This window comes from Zingiber officinale, chromosome 5B (assembly GCF_018446385.1).
Source record: "Zingiber officinale cultivar Zhangliang chromosome 5B, Zo_v1.1, whole genome shotgun sequence".
Classification (NCBI taxonomy): domain Eukaryota; kingdom Viridiplantae; phylum Streptophyta; class Magnoliopsida; order Zingiberales; family Zingiberaceae; genus Zingiber; species Zingiber officinale.
The window spans coordinates 5,177,085-5,189,074 of record NC_055995.1 but is presented as its reverse complement, the minus strand read 5'-3'; the positions used below and the strand labels follow the sequence as shown (position 1 = coordinate 5,189,074).

General features: G+C 48.3%; 1 protein-coding gene across 1 annotated transcript; it reads left to right on the top strand.

Annotated features, from left to right (window-relative positions):
- Positions 1 to 3,285: 3,285 nt before the first annotated feature.
- On the top strand, positions 3,286 to 5,217 carry LOC121983986 (glycerol-3-phosphate acyltransferase 1-like). Its single transcript, XM_042536722.1, has 2 exons — positions 3,286 to 4,123; positions 4,238 to 5,217. The coding sequence occupies exons 1-2, from the start codon at positions 3,290 to 3,292 to the stop codon at positions 5,072 to 5,074; spliced, it is 1,671 nt and encodes a 556-aa protein (XP_042392656.1). The 5' UTR covers positions 3,286 to 3,289; the 3' UTR covers positions 5,075 to 5,217.
- The last annotated feature ends 6,773 nt before the right edge of the window (positions 5,218 to 11,990 follow it).

Here is an 11,990-nt window from a genome sequence, read left to right as displayed (position 1 = left end):
CAGCACCACTTTTCCTTGACCCATGATGTTCGAGGTTGCTGAGTTCCCCATGAACAACTTGTCTCCAGTGACTTCTTCAAAGTTTTGGAGCAGCTCCTTGTTATAGCGCACATGTCTGGTGGCTCCAGTATAGATCCACCATTGTCGCGGGTTTGAACCGACTAGGTTCAGTTCTGAGACCACTGCGTAGAGGTCGTCCATTTCTGGTCCCTCGTTCAGGTTGGCCTCTTGCTTCTTCTTCGTTTCCTATACTCCGAAGATTTGTGACCTACTTTGTCACAGTTAAAGCACTTCCCAGAGACTTGCTATGCCTCCTCTGGGTCCCATCTTGGTAGACTTGGGGTTCTTTCGTTTCAAGCTTTTACCGTGCTCGACCATGTTGGCTTTCACAGTAGCTTGAGAGAATAGTTTCCTCTCTGAACTCTTGTTGTCTTCTTCTATGCAAAGTCTAATAATGAGTTCCTCCACATTCTTCTCCTTCCGCTTGTGCTTTAGGTAATTCTTGAAGTCCTTCCAGCCGGGAGCCAACTTCTCAATGATAGCTGCTACCTAGAAGATTTTACTCAGAACCATCCCTTCTGAGTAGATCTCGTGCAAGATCACCTGAAACTCCTGGACTTGGCTTATCACTGTCTTGGAGTCAACCATCTTGTAATCTAGGAATCGACCCACGATGAACTTCTTGCCCCCTGCATCTTCCGTCTTGTACTTCTTGTCCAAGGGGTCCCACAACTCCTTAGCTGTTCTCTTCATGCTATACACAGCGTACAGTGAGTCGACAAGACAGTTGAGGATGTAATTTCGGCAAAGGAACTCAGAATGAGTCCATGCCTCCACTGTACTGATGGTTTGTGCATCAGCATCCTCACCACACTTGGGAGGGTCCTCGGTCAAGAACCAAGCCAGATTGAGCATAGTCAGGTAGAAGAGCATCTTCTGCTGCCATCTCTTGAAGTTCAGTCCACTGAACTTCTCTGATTTTTTCCCATGACTGATTGACACAGTTCCAATTGGGGCGGAGGGGGGCTGCATGTATTGAGTCTGTTGCACCTCAACATTATGTTCTGTGCCCATCTCAACAGAATCTAGTCTGTTTCAAGATTGTTAGATAATCTGTTGCCGGAGATATTGGGGAATTAACTGAATTGAAATTACACAAAATCAATTCTAACTTATCTGTCGAGATAACCTGAGCTGATAATCTCAGCCTGCCAGTGGCGATTGGTTTCTACTAATTGCTTAGTGCAGGCAGAGCACCGAGTTCGAGCAACAAAGTATGAGCGGGTGAAGCGGCTGACAGGCGAAGGGACCGAGGCCTGTAATGGCCGCAGTTTCCTTGAAACAGATTTGCCCTACCTCTGGTTGTGCTTCGAGGTTTCCTCGGGTCGTCTATTTCCCAGGATACAACGACAAAACCACGAACGCAACCAAGCACTAGTTGTACGTGGCGAACTGAGAATGTACTTGAGTGCTATCATGAGTAGTTAAACTGAGCGGATGCACGACTGAGAGAAGAATCGGGGAACGAAGGTGGAGGGATTCTCTTGCTTTCGCTTCTCTTATGCGTCTCTCTTTGCTCAAGATCCAGCCTCCTTATATAGGAGCTCTCACCTTGTCTGCAATAAATGATCAAGTTATGATCATTTAAAGCTGGGTTTAATGTCGTCATTAATGGGTTTAATGTGTTCATTAATGTCGAGACGTTACGAAATTATTATTAATGAGTTTAATGTCGCCAATAATACTGAGATGTTATGAAATCACCATTAATGTCGAAACATTATGGAGCCACCATTAATTTCACATTAATACTTCCATTACACTCTTGAGCATATAGCAAAAAAGAGATTCAAATGGTAATATGTTGATTTATTCTTTTGGGAAAATTTTACCTCGACCGGTCCGACATTCAACATGCATAGGTTATGCTCGCACACGAGTCAACCTTGGTTCAGTAAAATCCAGACCTTGAATTTGCACCCACCCCTGCGCACTTACGCATGAGAGAGTCTCTCTATACATATGTTTATAACATCAATACATATGTCATAATTTAAATCAATAATAAAGACAAGATTTTTAATGTGAAACTAAACTCATACATAATAGAATTTCCTAATCTTCATCACTTTATTTCATTCACATTTTCAACACTTCATCATCTTCTCCTGTAGGCTAAGTATGCTCTACAAAAGGATCAATGAAGTGCCCATGTGAAAGCATCGGTGGATGTTTCAAATCCTCCATGAAGATCTTCCAAAGTACAATGCATAATTCGTGCATCATATTTTTATATGACAAAAGTGACCCGTTCATCCTGATTATCTCACTAATGGTACAACAGCAAAATGAAAAAAATAAATCATAATAATTGAGCGGTCTTTTTAGATGGTTGGAGTTTTATTTCTTTTATGATAATCTATTATTGAAGTATCAATTCGGCTATGTCTACCTGTTCTTTTAAAATGCTTTTACTATGAATTTCAGTGGAAATCCTAGAGGTTGCCCCCTTTACTTTTGGGGTGTAGAATTAGATGAGTCCTGATTCTTAGTCCATTGTCAGAGAGAAAACAGTCATGCTGTAATTTTGTTTTGATGTAGATGTTTGTTTTCCTCTGGACCTGGTTAATTGGTGCGGTTCTAGAGCCTCTCAGGGGGTGTAATCGAGTCGAACCGAGTCGAATTTTTTGGATGTTTGAGTTTGACTCATTTATAATCGAACCGAGCTCGAACTTTATTTAACGAATATATTCATGGCCCACGAGCTTTTATCGAGCCTAAACGAGTTTAATAAATATAAATTATAAATTTAAATATTCATTAAAAATTAAATTATATATTTTAAAAAAATTATAATATTCTTGTTAAAATTTATAATTTTATTATAATAAATAAATTTAATATATTTGTCTATATTTTTCATAAATAGACTGTAAAATCTTTAAATTTAATATCAAAATTATTACTTTTTTATTTAAAAATTGATTTATGAGCTTAACGAACATGTTCACCTGCTAACGAACCGAATATTATGAAGCTTGAGCTTGATTTGTTTATCTTAACGAATCTCATTAAACGAGCTTAAACGAATTTTTATCGAATCAAATTTTAAATAGCTAACGAGCGATTTGACTCATTTACACACCTAGGCTCTAATCATTTGATTATGTTTAAAATGAGAATACTGAAAATCACTCAGTTCATTGATTAGGGCTACTAGCGGGCGGTGGAACAGAGCTCGGCTTTCTTCCCCAGAGTGGAGAACCCGTATCAAAACTCGAGTCCATGCATGGCATTGCCCTTTAATGCCATCGGGGCCAGCATAGAGCCATATTTATTGCTATATATAGTAATCCACTGCATCAAGGTTCTCGGGCAAGGAGAGTTACCGGCCATGGCCGCCGTCCCCATGCTGCTGCTAAAGGTCTCTGCTCAAGTGCGCTTCACGTGCTGCAGGGTTGTCCGGAAGCTGGAGAGCTACGGCTTCAGGAACTGCTCCAAATTGCATCACGTCGATCGTCATTCCCTTTCCCCCACCGCGGCCGGCGGCGGCTCTTCGCATGGAGGAGACGGCCAAGCCCTGGTGTGTGACTTCGAGGGCGCCTTGCTGAGCACCTCATGCACCTTCCCTTACTTCATGCTCGTGGCTTTCGAGGGCGGCGGCCCGCTGCGAGCCCTCCTCTTGCTCCTCCTCTGGCCTCTTCTGTGGGCCTTGTCGCGCGTCCGCAGGGAGAGCACGATGCGGGCCATGGCCTTTGTCACCTTCTGCGGGCTCAGCGCCGGAGCCGTCGATCTGGTGCGCAGGGCCGTACTCTCCAAGTTTTACCTGGAGAACCTGCGGCTCCAGCCATGCGAGATGCTCGCGGCCTGCACGGGGCGGCGGGTGGTGGTCACCGCCATGCCGAGGCCCATGGTGGAAGGCTTCCTGAGGGAGTATTTGGGCGTCAGCGAAGTGGTTGCGCCGGAGCTCCAGGTGGCGGAGGGCCGCAGCCGCTTCACCGGCTTCCTCTCTGTTTTTTCAAGGCAGAAGGCTCTCGAAGAGCTATTCCGGGAGAGCAAGGCTGACGTAGCGGTTCTGAGCCCCTGCAACTCTCATGATCACCTGCTCGCCACCTTCTCCAAGGTTCGCTGCACCACTTCCTCTGACATTTTTTCCGGCGGCAAGTTTTGCATGACACGTCGCGAGCTTCAAAATTGGATACGTTTTAGTTTAATTGATTTATCGCGGAATGAGCAGGAGATTTATGTTGTGAACGAGGAAGGAGCGGCGACGGCGTTGCCGAGGGACAAGTACACGAAGCCTCTGGTTTTCCACGACGGCAGGCTCGCTTTCTTCCCCACGCCCTGCGCCACCCTCGCGTTCTTCCTCTGGGTGCCGATTGCGGTCCCGCTGGCCATATCTAGGATCTTGATCGGGACCGTGTTGCCGTACGACCTCGCGTTACTCGTCGGCGCCTCGGCCGGCATCCGTTTCCGCCTCGGCGGGCAGCTGCCGGCGGCACGGAAGGGCGTTCTCTTCGCCTGCAACCACCGGACGCTGCTCGACCCCGTGGTGCTCTCGGCGGCGCTGCGGCGGCCGGTGCCGGCGGTGACGTACGGCCTCAGCCGCGTGTCGGAGATGATCGCGCCGGTGCGGACGGTGCGGCTGGCTCGCGACCGGGTCCGGGACGCGGCGACGATCCGGCGGATGCTGGCGAAGGGGGAGCTGGCGATGTGCCCGGAGGGGACCACCTGCCGGGAGCCGTATCTGCTGCGTTTCAGCCCGCTGTTCGCGGAGGTGGCCGACGACATCGTTCCGGTGGCGGTGGAGACCCGGGTGGGGACGCTGCACGGCACCACGGCCAGCGGGAGGAAGTGGTTCGATCCGGTCTCATTCCTAATGGACCCCGCGCCGGTTTACGAGATACACGTGCTGACGCCCATGCTCCCCGCCGGCGGGAGGAGCCCTGCTGAGGTGGCGAACGCGGTGCAGAGGCGCATAGCAGAGGTGCTGGGGTTCGAGTGCACTGGGCTCACGCGGCGAGAGAAGTACCTGTTGCTAGCCGGAAACGACGGGGGTGACGGCCGGCGGTGAAGGCGAGAAACCTTAATTAGTAATTAGTATAAGAAATCGCAATATAATGTTGTAATGGGAAGCATCAGGCCAAAGTACCTGCCTTAGAAATGGAATGTTTTTTTTACCTATGCAATATCTATGAAAGGGATCGGCGTATTTACAGTAAATCGTGTTGGTTCGAAGTGTCCGCTAGAAATGAATTATAATATATGTGTTAATTAATATATAAATATAATATTATTAAAATAATCTTTAATAATTATTTATAAAATATATTTTGACTGAACATATTCTAATCATTTAACACTACCTATGGTAAATATTCCTTTTACAAAAAACATATTAAACGGATATTTTTAGAAAACAAAACAAAAAAAAAACATTCCATTTGAAGCAAAACCGTATACTTTTAAATCCATTAAAATCTATGTTTTGTAAAAAGAAATAATATTAATAATCAGGTAAGTAAAGTTAAACTTAGAGCTACGGTCCAAAGCTCAATATCCCTTAAATTGTGCATTTCATTTGAAGGAAAGTGCTTGGATGATAATTACACATCCTTCTACTCCACTGATTCTGTCGGGAAATTAAGAAAACGAATATGTCAGTGTGACATGTTTATAAGGTTGACCGCATTCTCATGACCCGGAGGTTGAGCTATATCCCGTGTTGACCAAGTCGTCCGGAGTCCTCTGGTCAACAGTACTTGTAGCTAGCGATCAGGTTGTCCCGGTCTCTGGTACCCCGATGCTCGAGGCAGATCCCACGAATGTATAATCAATCAAATAATAACAGGACAATAAAGTAAATGTAGAACGAGTGCGATGACGTACCCTGGCCCCGGGGGGCACCCTCAGATGGATCGGTGAGCTGATCGCGATGTCGATCGAGTCATAATGGCCCAGACGAGTAGATGAGTGTGAGCTAGCTGAGGAGTCGGATCTGGAGGCGTCAACATGAAATCCGATGCAACATGGATCCAAGAGGACGCCACAGGCTGAATATGATAGCGGCTCGCAGGCCGGCACACGGCACGCAGGCCGGATAATGCTAATAACTCACAAGCATGATAACGGTACGAAATGAGATAGAACGGCTCAATGGTCGGAACATAACACAGATCATGGTGGCAGAACACAATAGCAATGGGCCCGAAGGCCGGATCAGCAATGGCTTGAACACCGAGTTAGCGTCGAAATTGTACGCCGACATGGAGTTTGCCGCGGCGCCCGCTAGAGCCTGCGGCGGTGGTGGCGCTCGTTGGAGGCAGCGGTGGCGACGTGCGATGGCGGCAGCGGTGGCGACGCGCGGTGGCGGCGGTAGCGATGGCGGCACCCGCTGGAGGCAGCGATGGCGGCACCCGCTGGAGGCAGTGGTGGCGGCGGTGGCGCCCACTGGAAGAGAGCGCACTGGAGGCGGCGCCTGGCTGCCAACTAGAGGGCTGATCCGTCAATAGGAGGTCAGCCAAAGAGGACAGGCGTGTGAGTTAAGGCGCTAGATGCTGCCAGCGTTGGGGAGGCGGCGATGGCGACCCCAGTGCTAGAGATGATGCTCGGGCGGGTTACTGGCGGGCGAGTAGAGAGAGGAAGAAGTAGTTCCAGTGGAAGCGGCGTCGTAGGCGTGCGTGAGGCGGAGAGGAGGTGGCTACCGGAGGTCCTTGCCAGCAGGAGGAGAGGAGGGAGGAAGAAGTGGCTTGTCGGCCCCCTTCTCGAAGGTGACGGCGAGCCATGAAGAAGAATAGGCGGCTCCCCCTCTTGGTGGTGGCGGCGTCCAGCAAAAGCACGAACCGACCTCCCTTGCATGAAGAACAGTGCTCCTCTTAATAGCAAAAACCCTCACCATGTGAAAAATACCCTTTTGCCCTTCCCTTCCTCCCTAATCCCTCCTATGTCCTAAGCTTCGTCCACATCATCCACTATAGCTGATGATACGATGATAATGGCGGACCCATTAAGTACATGTCAAACAACGGAGATAGCGATCGATGTGGAAGTTAAAGTCAAGAAAATCAACGTTAGAGAACCAACGGACCCACCAAAGCGGGGTGGAACAGAGCTCTCCTACAATGGTCGATTGGGCATAAATCGCTCGACCAGCAAAGGGCTAGTCCAAACAGAACGTCCGTACAGCCAAGATCATCAAGCGCTCATCATAAAGCAGAGAAATGTTGGGACAATCGGAGCGTTAGTCTGGTCGGGCGGAAACACGCTACTGAGTCGAGTCACTGCAGGGAAGAGCAACCGAGTCCGATCAAGCGGAGGAGTTCCCTGCCGAGCGGCTATCTCGCTTGGCCAAGTAGAGGGACCATTGATGTATCTCTTAATATTCTTCTGGGAGATAATGTCACTGACACAATGCATGGTCAACAGGCGGATTATACGATGAAAGCTTCTATTGTCTTGTAAGGGATATGCATGCCCTGTTAAGATATGACATTAGAGGTACTTTCCTAAAAAGTCCTTTCATAGGATAAATTGGAGACGTGCCCACGTCTCAAGAAGCATGCACGTCGCCCCGCTGGGGCGCTATATAAACGGGGGCCCATGCACAGGCGGAGGTACGCATTATTCAGTATTCACGCTTGTGTTCACTGTGGCTCCGTCTTCTTCCCTCTTTCTGATGACTGACTTGAGCATCGGAGGGCCAACGCCGGGGACCCTTTCTCTGGCTCGGCACTGACGTTTCTTGTGTTACAGAGTGAAGCGAGGTCTACATCCAATCAACGCAACAGTCATATCCCCAGTTAGCCATCTTCCCGATTTTCAGATAGGATCATATTGACACCGTCTGTGAGGACGTAGCCTGCATTCAATACGTGAAGATGGAGGACATTTGATGACTCACCACCATAACTTTAACAAAGGAAGAGTTGGATATATTGATACAAGCCTGAGCAACAAAAATGGTGGAGCAACAACAACAGGAGTTATCTGAGCGCGAGGTACATGAGCTTGCTGCATCAGCAGCGAGCCATCAGGCCGGATATAGGGACCGAGCTGAGCATGTATCCGTTCGGGGCCAGAATAAGAAGTTGACCAACACATACGGGGGCACGCCCAATGTGTCGATCTCCTTCTATCGGGCACTGTTCCATATTCCGTCAGACGAGCAGTGCCAAGCGGACAAGGAACGAGGATCCTCCTCGGACGATGCGCCTGTTTGGGATGTGTAGAAAGGGAAAGAACCAAAGAATGATGAGTCACCCGAGCAGATCAACCAACAGTTCTCAGAGAATCTTGGACGACCTTCTACCAAGACACTACACCCCACTGGTGATCGGGGAGTACAATGGAATAATCGATCCGGACGACCACCTGGCGAAGTTCGACAACGTGTCCACGCTCTATCAATACACCGATGGAGTAAAGTGTTGGGTCTTCCTCACCACCTTTTTTGGATTGACGTAACGCTGGTTCAGACGTCTGCCAATTAGATAAATTTATAGTATTAAGGAATTCCGAGCAGCGTTCTTGCACCACTTCGGCAACAGTCGCCGCTACCAAAAGACAAGTGTTAACCTGTCGCGCTGAAGCAGGGGCCAAGGAAGCGATGAGGGCCTACATTAAGCAGTTCAATTAGATGACCATGGATATTCCATCGGTCTCCTCGGAGATATTGGTGAATGCTTTCGTCCAAGGGCTTATTAAAGGAGAATTCTTTTGCTCCCTCATCCAGAGACCGCTAAAGGACTTCGACCATCTACTCCGAAGAGTCACCGAATACATAAATGTGGAGGAAGCTCAGACGACACAGAGGAAGGAAGACCCTGCCGAGCATGCTGCTTCCACGGAATGGCGGCCGACCACCAACCATCAACCATTGAAAGGCCCCCGATTGGGAGCAGCACAGCCACATCAGGAGCCAAGGACACATGTTGTGTAGCTTGTAGCAGTCGGTCGACCGAAAGCTGCAAAAGTCAAGTCATGGACATCATTATTTTGCTCATTCCATCAGTCGACGACTCACAACACATGAGACTGCTACGACCTAACGCCAATTTCCAACCGACCGACTCCTCCAGGATATCGTCATCGCTCATCGACTCCTGACCGATGACATTGACGTCGGTTGGATGCACGTAGAGATGAAGACGGACTAGCAGACGAACAACACCATCGTCAGCCCCAAAGAAGAAATAACACAAGTCCCATTCAAGCCTCTGCTAAGTGGACTAAGCCCTCAGCTTGGGAGGAGGAGAACTAAAATAATGTCGCTAGGGGAGAGATTGGAATGATCGTCGGTGGACCGACTGACGGTGATTCCAATCGACCGAGAAAGTCGCACGCTTGACGGCTGGAGAGACATGTTATTGGATGCAACAAGGAGAAGGTTGAGGGACCCAAGATCAGCTTCGGCCCCTGAGACTTGGAGGGAGTAGAGATCCTGCACGATGATGCCTTGATCATCCGGGCAGTGATATCTAATTATACTATTCATCAGACTTTTGTTAATACAGGTAGCTCGGTGAATTTTATATTCAAGAAGATGTTCGACTAGCTGCAAATTGACCGAAACGGTTGCAACCAATGATGACCCCACTCTACGGGTTCACAGGCAATGAAATATTGCCGATCGACTAGGCTAGGCTGGCCATATCGCTCGAAGAGGAGCCTCTCAAGAGGACCAGAACTACAAACTTCATTGTAGTGGACGCACCATCCGCCTATAATGTCATATTGGGCCGATCGACTTTGAATGAGTTCCAAGCGGTGGTGTCCACCTTCTGCCAGAAGATGAAGTTTCCGGTGGACAACGAGGTAGGCGAAATTAAAGGCGACCAGTTGGCTACTCGGCAGTGCTACGTCGAGATGGTCAAATCCGAAGCACGAGCCGCGTGGAAGATCCCACGCTTGGAAGTGAACACCATCATGGAAGAACCTCTTGTGCTGGTCTATGAGGAAAAAGGAGGAGGTTCAGATTCATCCCAACATGGGATAAGGCCGCTGTTCGGCTCATGGCGTGCATGCAACGCTTGAAGCAGAGCTACAACCAGAGGGTAATCCCAAGGTTATTCTAGGTCGACGACTGGGTATAGAAAAGAATGAAGCCAGTCAGCGGCGTCACCAAACTAGAAGCCCCGTGGGAAGAACCCTACAGAGTCATTAAGAAGCTCCTCTTAGGAGCCTACTAACGGTAGGATGAGGATGGGAGAAGGTTCGAACAGTCTTGGAGCGCGAACCATCTCCAGCCCTATAGGGCTGGATAAGAGGTGCGTAGTTAAATTGGGATAATATTATATAAGGATATATCCTGTAAATGTAGGTGAACAATGAATAAAATTTACAAGTTTCCAAGACTCTTGCGCTGATCGACCAAGTTAAAAGTCGAGCAACGACTATAAACCCTTACCTATATTAACAGTTGAGCGGAGACTATAAACCCTTGTTTACGTCAACAGTTGAGCGACAACTACAAACCCTTGTCTGTGTCAATAGTAGAGTGCGACTATAAACCCTTATCTACGTCAACAGTCGAGCGGTGACTATAAACCCGAGTCTACGCCAACAACAGCCGAGCGGCAGCTATAAACCCGAGTCTTCGCCAACAACAGTCGAGCGGCGGCTATAAACTCGAGTCTACACCAACAACAGCTGAGCGACGGCTATAAACTCGAGCCTATGACATCAACAACCAAGAGACGGCTATAAACCCCAGTCTACAACATCAACAGTCGAGCGACGACTATAAAAATAGAGTCGACGACAAATAAAATTGATCTTGATCAACAGCTATACAAGCTGAGAATATAGCTGATAAGAAGTCAAGCTGCATCTAGAAGCAGCCATCTTTCGCTAAAATATAGCCGTTTAACCATGCTGAAGTGATCACTCGGGCATCTCAACGATCAGTTACATCGACGATCGGGATGGTGGAGAATTATACATAGAAATTTTTCACAAATGCTATGTGGTACAGAACCCCACTTGAGTCGAATGGTGATGCATTTATTAACACTTGCAAAATTTGATAGAAAGAAGAAGCGTCAGACGAGCATTCATTCATTAATATTTAGAAAATTTTATACATAACATCTAGGGGGAGTACAAAAGGAGGCCTACGAAGCAAAGAGGGGAGGCCACTCGAGATAATCCAACACGTCATCTGTCAGCGGCTTGGTTATCTTCTCCCGATTGATGATCTTGTTGGTCACTGCGGTAGGGAGATAGTCGCCGTCCTTCAGCTAGTCGGGAGTCCCATCAACACCGAAGTTGAAGAGGCGGAGCGCTCAGTCCATGAACCAATAGTTGAAGGGGTCCGAGTGGATATAATCATGCTTAAAAATCTCGAACTGGCCGTCCTCCCCCTCTTGATTGATCTTGAAGGCCGATCGGGATGCCTCCAACTCGGCCCTTAACAAGGTCAGCTCGACATCCTTGGCGGTGAGCTGGACCTTATCTGAGGCTTGTTCAGTCGATCGGCTCTCCCGCTTGGTGATCAAAGCGACCTCAACCTCGTTCAGATTCTGAGCCAAGACCTGAGCTTTTTTGTTCTTGATCTCTAAGTATTCGATGGCTCGGAGCTTCCTAGTGTTGGCGGAGTTGATTTTGGACTCAAAGCTGATTGCTTGCTTGTTGAGCCTCTCCAACTGTGAGGCCTGCTCGACACTCTTGCTCCTCTATGCCTGCAGCAGCTCAGAGATCTTCTATAGATCGACCTTTAGTTGAGTCACCTTGGCAGTCATCTGTTCAAATTGAGCAAGGGAGGCTTCGGAGACGCTGCTCGGGGCGCGAAGCTGCTGTTCACCTTGCCTTTCCCCTTGCTTTCTTTTATTTCTTTGTGGTGGCGGTGGCCGGATTTTAGAGAAGGAGGAAGGAGTTTTTGGGTGGTGTTCATTTTGGAGGATCGTCGCCCACACGACGTCCAAGAGGAGGTGAGGAATATAGCAAAAGATCTCGAGGTTATTAGCATACAAAGAAAAGATATAACTAGTAAT

What these genes read in the sequence shown, in the direction of transcription:
- LOC121983986 (XM_042536722.1), top strand. Translation starts at nt 3,290, where the DNA reads ATGGCATTGCCCTTTAATGCCATCGGGGCCAGCATAGAGCCATATTTA. An exon ending in TGCTCGCCACCTTCTCCAAG is followed by an intron (nt 4,124 to 4,237) that starts GTTCGCTGCACC and finishes CGGAATGAGCAG; the next exon opens with GAGATTTATGTTGTGAACGA.